Source organism: Leopardus geoffroyi, chromosome X (assembly GCF_018350155.1).
Source record: "Leopardus geoffroyi isolate Oge1 chromosome X, O.geoffroyi_Oge1_pat1.0, whole genome shotgun sequence".
NCBI lineage: Eukaryota > Metazoa > Chordata > Mammalia > Carnivora > Felidae > Leopardus > Leopardus geoffroyi.
In genome coordinates this window covers 69882301-69898281 of record NC_059343.1, presented here as the reverse complement: position 1 = coordinate 69898281, position 15981 = coordinate 69882301, and the positions used below count along the sequence as shown (strand labels likewise).

The window sequence follows — 15981 nt, the reverse complement described above, 5'->3', positions numbered from 1 at the left end:
TTGTTGAGCTTGAAAGAATTAGTAGATTTTCATTAGGTAGGGAGGCAGAGTTCAGGAAGTTTGCAATTGAACACCATTGATCCATAAATCAGGAAAATGATGGTGGTAGACATTTCTGTGTAAAGCCACATGCAAAGTTGATTATGTTCTGGGAAGGTGTTTATAGCTATTTCAACACTAAATTCAGTTGTGAGATAATGTTACCCAATAACATTGGACCATTTGAATAAATTCTTAATTCCTTTATAGTGTTTAATGATAAAACTCTAAATTTGTTTATCAAAATTTATACTAAGCTTGTTAAGCCTTTAAGATTGTTCTGTTACTACATTCTAATTTATAATTAGCCTTTCAGACTGAAGGGAAGCTGTATTTAATACTAGATTTTCTCAGGGGAGGAGATGTCTTTACAAGATTATCCAAAGAGGTGAGTATCTGTGAATTTTTACTATATTTTATTGAAACAAAAATCATTTTTGTTCTGATAATTAATTTTTCTATAGAAAAGTTAAATAATTATTCTGTTTGTTTCACTGCATAGTGTTTAGTGGATGTGCCAGTTAATGGTATTTTCTGTCTTCCTGTCATTTAGATCCATCTCAATGTGCTACTCATTATTCCCTTAGGCACAAGATCAATATAAATAACTGGATGAAGTAGATAGGGGCAAGCCTAGGATTTTGGCTACTCAAGCTACCAAAATGCCTCTGGGAGTAGTGTTTATTTTATTCATGTTTAAAACAGGTGTATGGAGGTATAATTGACATAGAATAAATTGCACATATTATGGTGCATATTTGATAAAATTTGACATTCGTATATACCTGTGAAACCATCGTCACAATCAAGATAATAAGCTTATCCGTCGTCCCCAACCATTTTCTTGTGCCCCTTTGTAATTCCTCCCTTCTGCCCCACTCCTACTGAATCTGATTTTTGTCATTGTTTGGTTTGCATTTTCTAGGATTTTATATAAATGGAATCATAGAGTATGTATTTTTTTTTTGGTCTGGCGTATTTAACTCAATAATTATTTTGAGATTTCACCATGGTGTTATATGTATCAGTGGTTCATTCATTTTTATTGCTGAGTAGTATTCCACTGTATGAATATGCCACAATTTGTTTATGCATTAATTTATTGATAGATGTTTGGATTGTTTGCAGTTTGGGGATATTACTAATAAAACTGCTACAAACATTCATGTACAAATGAGTGTATGGACATATGTTTTCATATTTATGGTTAAATACCTAGGAGTATGACTGGGCTATTTGGTAGATGTATGTTTTAACTTATTTTAAAGACACTGTCAAATTGTTTTCCAAGGTGGTATAACTTTTACACTCCCAGCAGCAACATATGAGAGTTTCAGTTGCTCCACATCCTTGCCAACCCTTGATATATGGTCAGTCTTGTTTTCATTTTGGACATAAGTGTGTGTAGTGGTACCTTATTGTGGTTTTGAATTGCATAATTCTAATGACTGATGATGTTGAGAATTTTTCAGTGCACTTATTTGACAACTGTTTATTTTCTTTGGTAAAATATCTGTTTAAATCTTTGGCCCATTTTTGAATTGAGTTGTTCTTCTGAGTTTTGAGAGTCTATATATTTTGGATGGTAGGTCGTTTAACATATATGTTGTTTGTAAATATTTTCTTCTGGTCTGTAGTTTATCTTTTCATTCTCTTTAACAATGTCTTTCAAAAAGCAGTTCTTTTTAAAAAAGCAGAAGTTCCTAATTTTGATCAAGTCCAACTTAATTTTTTTCTTTTATGAATTTGGTGTCCTATTTAAAAAATATTTGCCTAATCTCAGGTCACAAAGATTTTCTGTTTAGTACACAATTTGTAATTTTAGGTTTTACATTTAAGTTTATAATCCTTTAGTGCATGGTGAAGATATGTGTTGAAGTCCTTTTTTTTTTTTTTTTTTTTGCATGTACATACCCCATTGTTCTAGCATTATGATTAGAAAAGTCCATGCTTTCTTCACTGAATTACCTTGCATTTTTGTTGAAAATCAATTGATCATATTTTGTTCTGTTGATCTATTTGTCTATCTTGATTTCAATACCACGTGATTTCTTGATTACCTTTATAATATGTCTTAAAGTAAGGTAGTGCAAATCCTTGAGCTTTGCTCTTCTTTTTCAAAGTTGTTTTGCCTCTTCTGGATCCTTTGCGTTTCCATATCAATTTTAAAATCAGCTCTTCACTTTCTACAAAAAAGCTTACTGTGGATTGCATTGAACCTCTAAGTCAATTTGCAAATAATTTACATTTTCATAACATTGAGTCTCCCAATCCACGAATATATTTCTTTCCAGTTTTTGAGTCTTTAATTTCTCTCATCAATATCTTGTCATTTTAAGTCTATAGGTTGTCATTTTCAGTCTATAAGTCTTATGCATTTATTAATCAAATTTACCTGTTTCCTTTTAAAAATGCCATTGTAGGGGCGCCTGGGTGGCTCAGTCAGTTGAGCGTCCAACTTTGACTCAGGTCATGATCTCACAACTCGTGGGTTTGAGCCCCGCGTCAGGCTCTGTGCTGACAGTTTGGAGCCTGGAGCCTGCTTCGGATTCTGTGTCTCCCTCTTTCTCTCTCCCTTCCCCACTCATATTCTGTCTCCATCTCTCTCAAAAATAAACATTAAAAAAAATTAAAAAATAAAAAAAAATGCCGTTGTAAATGGAATTGCTTTCTTATTAATTTCATTTTCAAGTTGGATGGAAATACAATTGATGTTTTGCATACTGAATTTGTGTCCCACAGTTTAACTGAACTTCCTTATTACACCTAACAGCTTTTTTTTGTAGACTCCATAGAATTTTCTATTTGTAATCTGCAAATAAGGAGTTTTTACTTCTTTTCCATTATCAACATCATTTCTTTCTTTTATTTGTCTTTGCTGCACTGGCTGGGCCCTCCAGTTCAGTCTTCTATTGAATTGATAAGAGCAGACACTCTTGCCTTATTTCTGGTCTTAGGGGAAAAGCATAATTTTAGCATAAGTTATAAAGTTAAGTATAGGTCTTTTTACATGTTCTTTATCAAGTGAAAGTTCCTTTCTGTTACTTGTTTGTTGTATGTTAGATTTTGTAATATTTATTTATTTTTTCTTTTTTTCCCCAAATGTTTATTTATGTGGGAGCAGGGAAAGGGCAGAGAGAGAGGGAGAGAGAGAATTCCAAGCAGGCTCCATGCTGTCAGCAAAGAGCCCGATGCAGGGGTCAATCCCATGAACCATGAGATCATGACATGAGCCAAAATCAGGAACTGGATGCTCAACCGACTGAGACACCCAGGCGCCCCTGTAATATTCTTTTACTGCCATTATTGAGGTGTTATATATTTTTTCTTCTTTAATTTTTAAAAAAAATTTTTTTAATGTTTTATTTATTTTTGAGACAGAGAAAGACAGAGCATGAACGGGGGAGGGTCAGAGAGAGAGGGAGACACAGAATCTGAAGCAGGCTCCAGGCTCTGAGCTGTCAGCACAGAGCCCGACGCTGGGCTCGAACTCACGGACTGTGAGATCATGATCTGAGCCAAAGTCGGACGCTTAACCGACTGAGCCACCCAGGCGCCCCTCTTCTTTAATGTTTTAATAGGTGAATTACATTGATTGACTGTCAAATGTTGAAGCAATCTTGCCTATGGATGAACCCCCACCATGTAATCATGATGCATTATCTTTTTTGCATATTGGTGGGTGATATTTCCTAAATGCTTGTTAAGAATTTTTACATTTATTTTTATGAGGGACATTTGACTATAGATTTTGTGTATTGTTTATGCCTTGTTTTGATGTCAGAGCAAATCTGGTTTTATAGAATGAGTTGGGTAGTGTTTTCTCCTGTTCTGTTTTTTTAGAGAATTCAATGTTAAATTGTTATTAAAGTCTAGAAGAATTCAATGTTAAATTGTTACTAAATGATTGGTAGAATTCACCAGTGAATCTATCTGGCCTGAAGTTTTTTAATGGTAAGATGTTTTAACTACAAATTCAATTTGTTTAAGAGACTTGGAGGTATTAAGTTTATCTTTTTTTTTTTTTTTTTTTTTGAGTGAGCTTTGGTATCTTTGCCTTTTAAAAATTTAACCATTTTACCATTTTAGCAAATTTATCAAATTCACTGGCATGAAATTGTTCATAATACTCCCTTATTATCCTTTTTATAGCAGTAGAAGCATTAATGATACTTGTATCACCATACCTGATGTTCTTATTTTGTCTCTTCTCTCTTTTTTATCTTGCTTAGCCTTGCTAGAGGTTTATCAATTTTATTTTATTTTTTCTCAACAAATCAACTGGCTTTGGGCTTCACTGATTTTCTCTATTCTATTTCATTGTTTTCCACAGTAACTTTTATTACTTCATTTTTTTCCTGCTTACTATATATTTCACTAACTTTTCAGGTTTTTAAGATGGAAGCTGAAGTTACTAATTTGAGACCTTTCATCTTTTCTAACGTAGGTGTATACTGTTTTAACCATCTCTCTGAACAATACTTTAGCATTATCCCACATATTTTGATATGTGATGTTTTTATTTTCCTTCAGTTTCACGTACTCTCTAATTTCCTTTTTTATTTTTTCTTTGACTCATGGAGTATTTAGAAGTACGTTATTTAATTTATATATATTTTGGCATTTTCCAGATAACTTTGTATTATTGACTTCTAATTTATTTTCACTGTAGTCATAAACCATAGTTTGTATGACTTCAATTCCCTTAAATTCACTTATAATTATTTTATGCTTCAGTATATAGTATATTTTTGTAAATGTTCTGTGTATACTTAAGGAGAATGTGTATTCTGATTTCGAGTAGTAGAAGGTCCTAAATGCAATTAGATCAAGTTGGCTGATAGTGGTATTAAGTCTACTGCATTCTTAATTTTTTGCCTATATATTCTATAAATTTTTGTGATACAGAGATTGAAAACTTTGACTATAATTATATATTTATCTTTTTTCTGTTAATTTTAAATTTCTGTTAAGTTTTGGTTTATGTATTTCAAAGTTACTGAGTGTGTAAATTTTTGGGATTATCATTTCTTTTTGATAAACTGATACCTTTATTATTATGAGATGACTTATTTTAACACTGTTAATGTACTTAAAGCAATCATCCTTGCTTTTTATCCAATCTGAAAATCTATGCCTTTTAATTGTAAAAGTACTTAAAGCAATACTTAAAGCAGTACTTAAAGCAATTATCCTTGCTTTTTATCCAATCTGAAAATCTATGCCTTTTAATTTTAATTTGAGTGTTATACCTGTTACATTTAATATGATTATTGATTTGGCTGTGTCTAAATCTCCAGTTTTGCTGTTTATATGGGTTTTTTTGTCTCATCTGTTCTTTGTTTTTCCCTATTTTCTGACTTATTTTTAAATTGATGTACAACTTTATATTAGTGTCAGGTGTACAACAATGATTTGACACTTGTGTACACTGCAAATTGATCACCACAGTAAATCTAGTCATCATATTTCACCACAAAAAGTTACCAATTTTTTTTCTTGTGCTAAGAATTTTCAAGATCTATTCTTGTGTCATCTATAAATATTCACTACAATACCACTGACTGTAGTCACCATGCTGCACACCACATACCCACCACCTATTTGTTTATCACAACTGAAGTTTGTACCTACTGACCCCCCCTCACCCATTCCTCCACTCACCAACCATCCTTTGTCAGGCAGCCACCACTCTTCTCATTTCCATGACTTTTATTATATTTGTTTGTTTTGTTTTTTAGATTACACTTGAAATAATATGATATTTGCGATTCTTTGACTTATTTCATGTAACATAACACTCTCAAGGTCCACCCATGTTGTTACAAATGGAAAATTTTCCTTCTTTTTTATTGGTAGATAATACTCCATTGTATACATATACCACCTCTTCTTTATCCATTCATAAATCAATGGACACTTAACATGATTTCTGTATATTGGCTGTTGTAAGTAATGCTATAGCAAACATAGGGGTGGACATCTTTTCAAATTGGTGTTTATATTTCCTGTGGGTAAATATCCAGCCTTGAAATTGCTAGATCACATGGTAGTTCTGTTTTTTTAATTTTTTGAGGAATCTTCATATACTGGTTTGCATAGTGGCCATACCAATTTACATTCCTACATACAGTGCACAAGTGATCCATTTTCTCCACATCATCCTCAATAGTTATTATTCTTTTATTTTTGATGATAGCCATTCTAACAGGTGTGAGGCAATATCTCATTGTGCATTGATTTGCATTTCCCTGATGATTAGTAATGTCTTCTTTGAAAATATGTCTATTCAGATCTTCTGATCATTTTTTAAAATCAAATTGTTTTTTATTTTTTGGTGATGAGTTGCAGGAGTTCATTATATATTTTGGATAGTAATACCTTATCAGATATGTGACTTGCAAATATTAGTATGTTGCCTTTTCATTTCATTGATATTTTTCTTTGCCGTGCAGGAGCTTTTTTGTTTGATGTGGTCCCACTTGTTTATTTTTGCTGTTGTTACCTTTGGAGTCAGATTAAAAAAAACATTAAGATCAATGTCAAGGAGTTTTTACTGCCTAAGTTTTCTTTCAGGAGTTTTATGGTTTTGGGTCCTATGTTTAACTCTTTAATCCATTTTAACTTAATTTTCTTTGTGTGTATGGTATAAGATATTAACCTAGTTGCATTGTTTTCATGTGGCTATCCAGTTTTCCCAACAACATTTATTAAAGAGACTATCTTTTCGCCCTTGTATATTCTTCCTTTATCATAAGTTAATTGGCCATATATGTATAGGTTTATTTTTGGACTCTGTTCTATTAAGGTATGTGTCTATTTTTATGTCAATACCATATTATTTTTCTTACTATAGCTTTGTAATGTAGTTTTAACTCAGGGAGCTTGATGACTACATTTTTTTTTCTTTCTCAAGGTTGCTTTGGATATTTAAGATCTTTTATTATTCCAAACAGATTTTAAAATTGTTCATTCTAACTTTCTTCAATAATGCCTTTGGAATTATAGTGGAATTGCATTGAATTTGTACATTTTTCTTGGATAATGTGGACATTTTAACAGTATTAATTCTTCTGATCTGTAAGTGGAGAATATTGTTCCATTTATTTGTGACCTTTTCCATTTATTATTTTTTTTAATTTTCCAGTTAGTAAACATACAGTGTAGTCTTGGTGTCAGTAGTAGAACCCAGTGATTCATCTCTTACATGTGATAGAGCTCATCTCAAAAAGTGCCCTCCTTTATGCCTTTCACCCATTTAACTCACCCCCTCAAGCAACCCTCAGTTTGTTCTATGTATTTAAGAGTTCCTTATGGTTTTATCCCCCTTTGTTTTGATCTAATTTTTCCTTCCCTTCCCCTATGTTCATCTGTTGAATTTACCAAATTCCACGTATGAATGAAATTATGTGGTATGTCTTTATCAGACTGACTTATGTCACTTAGCATACTACTCTCCAGTTCCACCCATATTGTTGCAAATGGTAAGATTTTATTCTTTTCATCACCAAGTAGTGTACCATGTTGTATGTACATCTTCTTAATCCATTCATCAGTTGAAGGACATTTGGGCTCTTTCCATAATTTGGCTATTGTTGAAAGCACTGCTATAAACATTGGGGCACACATGCCCCTTCAAATCAGCATTTTTGTATCCTTTGAATAAATTCCTAGTAGTGCAATTTCTGGGTTGTAGGGTAGTTCTATTTTTAATTATTTAAAATTAAAAATGGAACCTCCATATTGTTTTCCAGAATAGCTGCACCAGTTTGCATTCCTACCAACAGTACAAAAGGGTTCCCCTTTCTCCACGTTCTTGCCCAAATCTATTGTTTCCTGAGTTGATTTTAGCCATTCTGACTGGTATTTCCTTGTGGTTTTGTTTTGTATTTCCCTGATTATGAGTGATGTTGAGCCTCTTTTCATGTGTCAGTTAGCCATCTGGATGACTTCTTTGGAAAAGTGTGTCTATTTGTGTTTTCTACCCATTTATTCACTGGATATTTGTTTTTTTTTTTTTGTTTTTGGGTGTTGAGTTTGGTAAGATCTTTATAGATTTTGAATACTCATCCTTTATCTGATATATCATTTGCAAATATCTTCTTCTATTCCATCAGATCCCCTTTAGTTTTGTTGATTGTTTCCTTTGCTGTTCAGAAACTTTTTATCTTGATGTGGTCCCAATAGTTCATTTCTGCTTTTATTTCTCTTGCCACTGGAGACACGTCAAGTAAGAAGTTGCTGTGGCCTAAGTGAAAGTGGTTGCTGCCTGTATTCTCCCATAGGATTTTGATGGTTTCCAGTATCACATTTAGATCTTTCATCTATTTTGAATTTATTTTTGTATGGTTTAAGAACGTGGTCCAGGTTCATTCTTCTGTATGTTGCTGTCCAGTTCTCCCAGCACCATTTGATAAACAGACTGTCTTTTTGCCATTGGATACTCTTTTGTGTTTTGTTGAAGATTAGTTGACCATATATTTGTGTGTCCATTTCTGGGTTCTTTATTTCATTGGTCTATAGGTCTATTTTGTGCCAATACCATCCTATCTTAATGATATTGCTTTGCAATACAGGTTAAAAGTCTGGGATTGTGATGTCTCTACTTTGTTTTTTTTTCAACATCACTAGCTCTGTGAAGAATGCTGGTATTATTTGGGTAGGGATTGCATTAAATGTGTTGATTGCTTTGGGGAGTATTGATATTTTAACAATATTTGTTCTTCCAGTCCATGAGCATGGAATGCTTTTCCATTTCTTTATGTGTTCTTCAATTTCTTTCATCAGCTTTCTATAGTTTTCAGCATAAAAATCTTTACGTCTTTGGTCAGGTTTAATCCTAGGTATTTTATCATTTTTGTTACAATTGTAAATGGGATCGATTCCTTGATACCTCTGTCTGTTGCTTCATTATTGGTGTATAGAAATGTAACTGATTTCTGTATGTTGATTTTATGTCCTACGACTTTGCTGAATTCATGTATCAGCCCTAGCAGTTTTTCTTTTTTTTTTTTTTTTTTGTGGAGTATTTCGGGTTTTCCATGTAGAGTATCATGTCATCTGCAAAGAGTAAAAGTTTAACTTTCTCCTTGCCAATTTGTATGCCATTTATTTCGTTTTGTTTTCTGATTACTGAGGCTAGGACTACCAACACTATGTTGAACAACAAGTGGTGAGAGTGGACATCCCTGTCATGTTCCTGATCTTATGGGGAAAGCTCTCAGTTTTTCCACATTGAGGATAATATTAGCTGTGGGCCTTTCATGTATGGCTTTCATGACGTTAAGGTATGCTTCTTCTATACCTACTTTCTTGAGTGTTTTTATCAGGAAATGATGCTATATTTTCTCAACTGCTTTTTTTTTGCATCTATTGACTGGATCATATAATCCTTACCCTTTCTTCTATTAATGTGATGCATCACATTGATTGATTTGCAAATATTGAACCAGCCCTGCAACCAAGGAATGATTTAAAGTTGATCATGATGAATAATTCTTCTAATATACTGTTCAATTTGATTTCCTAGTATCTTGTTAAGAAATTTTGTATCTAGGTTAACATGAATATTGGCATGTAATTCTCCTTTTTAGTGGGGTTTTGTCTGGTTTGGAATCAATATAATGCTTGCTTCATAGAATGAGTTTAGAACTTTTCCTTCCATTTCTATTTTTTGGAACATTTTGAGGAGAATATGTATTTACTCTTCCTTAAATTCTGGTAGAATTCCCCTGGGAAGCCATCTGGCCCAGGATGCTTACTTTTTGGAAGATATTTGATAACTCATTCAATTTCTTTGCTGGTTATGGGTTTGTTCAAAATTTCTAATTCTTGTTTGAATTTTTGTAGTGTGTGAATGCTTAGGAATTTCTCCATTTCGTCCAGATTGTCCAGTTTTTTGGCATATAATTTTTCATACTATTCTCTTATAATTGTTTGTGTTTCTGTGGTGTTGGTTGTGGTCTCTCCTTGTTCATTTGCGATTTGATTTATTTGGGTCCTCTCTCTTTTCTTTTTGGTAGTCCATATAGGGCTTTATCAGTTTTGTTTATTCTTTCAAAAAACCAGCTCTTAGTTTAATTAACCTGTTCTACTGTTTATTATTATTATTATTATTATTATTTATTATTATTCTGTATTGTTTATTTCTGCACTGTTCCTTATTATTTCCCTTCTTCTGCTGGCTTTGGGCTTTATTCAGTGCTCCTTTTCTAAGTCCTTTAGGTATAAGGTTAGGTTGTGTATTTGGGACCTTTCTTGCTTCTTGAGATTGGGCTGAATTGCAAGGTATTTTCCTCTTAGGCCTGCATCCCAAAAGGTTTGGACTATTGTGTTTTAATTTTCATTTGCTTCCATGTATTTTTTAATTTCTTTAATTTCCTGGGTAACCCATTCATTCTTTAGTAGGATGGTCTTTAACCTCCATGTATTTGAGGGATTTCCAATTTTTTTCTTGTGGTTGACTTCAAGTTTCATAGTATTGTGATCTGAAAATATGTATGGTATGATCTTGATCTTTTTGTACCTGTTGAGAGTTATTTTGTGACACAGTATATGATCGGTTTTGGAGAATGTTCCATGTTCACTCAAGAAGAATGTGTATTCTGCTGCTTTAAGATGAAGTGTTCTGAATATATCTGTGAAGTCTATCTGGTCCAATGTGTCATTCAGTGTTGTAGTTTCCTTATTGATTTTCTGTGTAGATGATCTGTCCATTGCTGTTAATGGAGTACTAAAATCTCCTGCAATTGTGACAGTATTATCCATAAGCTTGCTTATGATTGTGATTAATTGATTCATATATTTGGGTGCTATCATATTGGGGGCATAAATATTTATAATGTTAGTTCTTCTTGATGGATAGACCCTTTAATTATGATATAATGCCCTTCATTTCTTGTTACAGTCTTTGGTTTCAAATCTAGTTTGTCTGATATAAGTATGGCTACTTTGGCTTTCTGTTGATGTTTGTTAGCATGTAGATGGTTCTCCATCACCTCACTTTCACTCTTCAGGTGTCTAAGTCTAAAATGAGTCTCTTGTAGGCAACATATAGATGTATCTTTTTTTTTTTAATCCATTCTGATGTCCTGTACTTTTTTGATTGGGGCATTTAGTTCATTTATATTCAGAGTGATTTTTGAAATATACGAATTTAGTGCCTTTGTGTTATCTATAGATTTCATGTTTGTTATGATGTCTCTGGTCTTTTTCAGTCTTTGCTGCTTTCCACTCTCACGGTCCCCCTTAGGATCTATTACCAGACTATTTTAGTGCTCAAGAACTCCCATAGTTTTTGGTTTTCTGGGAAAGTCTTTATTTCTCCTTCTATTCTGAATGGCAGCTTTGCTGTGTAAAGGATTCTTGGCTCCAAGTTTTTATGTTCAGCACATTGAATATTTCCTGTCACTCCCTTCTGGCCTGCCAAGTTTCATTGGACAGGTTTTACTAAGAGGTTCTACTAACCTTATGTATCTACCCATGTAGGTTAAGAAATGTTTGTCCCTAGCTGTTTTCAGAATTCTCTCTGTCTTTGTATTTTGCAAGTTTCACTATGATATTTTGTGGTGTTGACCTGTTTTTGTTGATTTTGAAGGGAGTTCTCTGTGCCTCTTGGACTTGGATACCTGTTTCCCTTCTCAGATTAGGGACGTTCTGAGCTATACTTTGTTCAAATAAACCTTCTGACCTTTTCTCTTGCTCTTCTTCTGGAACTCCATTGACACAGATATTTTCATTTCATGGAATCACTTAGCTCTCCAATTCTCCCCTTGTGATCTAGTAATTTCCTTTCCCTATTTTTTTCAGATTTATTATTTTTCATAATTTTTCTTTTATTTCACCTATTCTCTCATCTGCTTCTTTCATCCTTACTGTCATTGTATCTAATTTATTTTGCATTTCAGTTATAGCATTTCTAAATTCATCCTGACTAGTTCTTAGGTTTTTGATCTCTGCAGCAAGAGTTTCCCTGGTGTGTTCTATGCTTTTATCAAGCCCAACTATTAGTCTTAGGACTGTTATACTAATTTTTTTTCATGGGGCACCTGGGTAGCTCGGTCAGTTAAGTATTTGAATTCATCTCAGGTCATGATCTAGTGGTTTGAGAGTTCGAGCCCCATGCCCACATCAGACTCTGTACTGACAGCCCAGAGCCTGGAGCCTGCTTGAGATTATGTGTCTTGTTCTCTCTGCTCCCTACTCCCCAGTGCTCATGGTCTTTCCCTCTTTCTCAAAAATAAATATTAAAAAACTGTGTTTCAATGTTTTTCAGATATCTTCTTATATCTGTTTTGAGCAATTCTCTGACTGTGATTTCTTCTTGACCTTACTTTGGCGAAAGGTCCTCCAACTTGTCATTTTGCCAAACTTCTGTCTTTTGTGTCTTTTAAAAGCTTGTTATATGTCCTACCCCTGAGTGTACTACTATATTATAGAGGCGCCATACATTGTCCTGACCTGGCACTTCAGGATGTGGTTTCGGTGTATGTTGCATGCACCTGTTGTTACGTTTTGGCTGGTGTATTCTACTGGTCAGTCCTCTGCAGAGCTCCTCCTTGATTGTAGCGGTGGAGTGTTTGGACCCTCAACCAGATATGCTTTGATTTTTTTATTGAAATGGCTGTGGAAATAAAAGAAGGAAAAGTTGGGTGGGGGGGAGGTGAAGACTGATCCTATAGAAAAGGAAAAATGAAAGGGGCAGTAAGAAGAGCAGAGAATAAAAAAACTATAAGGTTAAACCGGAGAAAGAGAAAGGGAATTAAAAAGAAGAAAGGAAAAGGTGGAAAAAGAAAAGAATAAAGATGCCTGATTAAACAAAGAAACAAACGTGTGTGTGTGTGTGTGTGTATTTATAGTAAGAATTGACCCAAAACAAATCAGAAATGATGAGCATGATTCCAAAAGAAAAAAAATAATGTAGAAAAAAATGAAAAATAAAATAAAATAAGTGAAAAAGATATGTCTATTGGTTCCTGGGACCAGTAGCTGTGCTGGACTGGAGGAGAGTCTGACTGAGTTGGGGCAGTCAGTCTTGCTCCAGTAGATAAGCAGTTGCCTGCATGGACTTAGGGGATTTGGTGTAAGCCTGTCCCATCTCTACTGGGGTCCCCTGTGCTGCTCTCTGAAGTCCCACCATTTTGGTGTTGGGGGTAAAATGGCAACACCCCACTCTGTCCTCCCCAGACTAGGTATCTCAACCCACGCTGTTCAGGCAGCCCTCATAGAATAGTGAAGGCGGTCAGCTTGCCCTGCTCCACAGTTCTCCTTCACCTTGTAGGTACTTGGCTGAGCTTCAAAGCCCAAAGTCTTAAAGGACCCAGTCTGTCTGGCTTTTCTCCCCTGTTGCAGAGTAGAGCCACTCTGCCCTGCTGATAAAAGGCCTTTGGCTGACACCTGCAGGGTCTTTTGTCTTTGGGAAAGCAATAAACCTTCTTCCCAAAGTCCTCCAGGAAGGGGGCTGTTCTGTCCCAGTGTGCCCCTGAGAACGCTATACCACACTATGTACTCCTGGGCCAGCTCTTACCTGCCCACGTGTGCAAACCAAGGCTCCCAGCTTTGTTCCAGAGAAAGTCACACACTTTCAGACCTCCCAAGTTTCAGCGTCTAAGGCTGTTTGCAAAATATAAACTGGCCCTCTCCATACTTCTTGTTTCCCAGTCTGTGATCCAGTGAGGTTTTCCTTTTGTGCATGTGATGCTGCACTTTCACAACCCCTTTCTCTTTCTCTCCTTTTTGTCTCTCCACAGAAAGGGTTCCCTCCCCTCAGTGCCTATGCCATTTTATCACCCCCAATTCACATGCAGGCACTTCGATCCTGCCAAGCTGTCTCCCTCCAACTGTGGAGATCCTTCTGCCAATTCACAGATTGCTTTCATGGGTGTTCCAAGTGATCTGACCTCAATAAAGCTGTGTTTGTGGGACAACAAAGATCCCGGTCGCCCTACTTAACTCCTATCTTAACTCCCTCTTCAATTACTTTCATCAATGTGTTATAGTTTTCAGTGTACAGATTTTTAACCCTTTGATTAAGTTTATATGTAGATATTTTTTTTCTTTTTTAAATAATATAAATGGATAGTTTTCTTAATTTCTCTTTCTGATAGTTCATTATTAGTTTATAGAAATGCAATAGATTATTGCGTGTTGATTTTGTACCTTGGAAGTTAACCGACTTTGTTTATTAGTTCTAACACTTTTTTTTAATGGAGTCTTTAGTGTTTTCCATATACAAAATTATGGTGTCTATAAATAGTGATGGTTTTACTTCTTCATTCCAATTTGGATGTCTTTTTAATTATTTTTCTTCCTAATTGGTCTAGTGAAGATTTTTAATACATATGTTGAATAAAAGTGGAGAAAGTGGACATCCTTGTCTTGTTCCTATCTTAGGAAGCTTTTCACAGTTGAGTATGATATTAGCTGTGGACTTATTTATTACGTTGAGGTATGTTCCCTCTACACCCACATTTTTGAGAGATTTTACTTAAAAAGGTGTTGAATTTTGCCACAGGTTTTTTTCTATGTCTACTGACATGATCATGTAATTTTTATCCTTTATTCTGTTAATGTGGTGGTTCATGTTTGATTTTTCGGTGTGGAATCATCCCTGTATCCCTGGAATAAATCCCTCTTGATTATGGTATACAGTTCTTTTAATGTGTTGTTGAATTTGGGAATATTTTGTTGAAAATTTTTGAATCTATGTTTATCAGGGATGTTGCATGGCACTTTTCTATTTTTTTTTTATTTCTCTTGTTTCTTTTAGTTTTTTTAGTACCTTGTGCAGTTTCATTATCAGGATAATTCTGGCTTCATGAAATGATTTTGGAAACTTTGCCTCTACTTCATTTTTTTTAATATAGTTATAGGATAGGTACTCACTCTTCTTTAAATGTTTGATAGAATTCAACTATGAAGTTGTCTGACTTTTGTTAGGATATATATATATATATATATATATATATATATATATAATAAATGATTCAGTTTTATTACTGCTAATGGCTTTGTTCTGATTTTCTATTTCTTCTTGATCCAGTTTTGGATTATTATATGTTTCAAGAATTTACTATTGCTTCCAGTATTGTTCATAGCAACCTCTTACACTATGTTTTATATTTGTTAGAGGTTGTAACTTCTCTTTCATTTCTGATTTTATTTATTTGACCCATCTTACTTTTTTCATGGTGAGTTTAGTGAAAAGTTTGTCAATTTTGTTTATCCTGTCATTGCAAATGGCAAGATTTCATTCTTCTTGTGGCTGAATAATATTCCACTGTACAAATATATACCACATCTTTATCCACTCATCTGTCAGTGGAAACTGGGGATGCTTCAATAATTTGACTGTTGCAATAAATATAGGGATGCACGTATCCCTTTGAATTAGGGTTTTTGTGGTTTTTGGTAAAAAAAAAAAACAAAACAGTAGTGTGATTACTGGATCACAGATTAGTGCCATTTTTAACTTTTTGAGGAGCCTCCATACTGGTTTCCATAGTGGCTGCACCAGTTCATATTCCCACAAATAGTGCACAAGGGTTCCTTTTTCTCAACATCCTCACCAACACTTGTTGTTTCATGTGTTCTTTATTTTAGCCATTTTGACAGAAGTGGGGTGATATCTCATTGTAGTTTTGATTTGCATTTCCTTGATTATGAGTGATGTTGAACATATTTTCATGTGTCTATTGGCTGTTTGTATGTCTTTTTTGGATAAACCTCTGTTCATGTCTTCTGCCTATTTTTTAATTGGATTATTTGTTTTTTGGAAGTTGAGTTGTATCAAATCTTTTTTTTTTATAAGTTTTTTATTTAAATTTCAGTTAACAGTGTTATATTAGTTTAAGTTCTACAATACAGTGATTCAACACTTCAACTTAACACCCAGTGCTCAAGACAATTTCTCTCCTTATTCCCTATCAACTATTTAATCCATCC

General features: G+C 34.1%; 1 protein-coding gene across 2 annotated transcripts in view; it reads left to right on the top strand.

Moving 5' to 3' along the window:
* The window catches only part of RPS6KA6 (ribosomal protein S6 kinase A6), a 202588-nt gene that overhangs the window by 75691 nt on the left and 110916 nt on the right, over window positions 1-15981 (top strand). For both annotated transcript variants that reach the window (XM_045471066.1, XM_045471065.1), the window contains exon 6: window positions 348-427. In XM_045471066.1, coding sequence (XP_045327022.1) covers window positions 348-427 — 80 coding nt within the window. The remainder of the gene's footprint in view (window positions 1-347; window positions 428-15981) is intronic.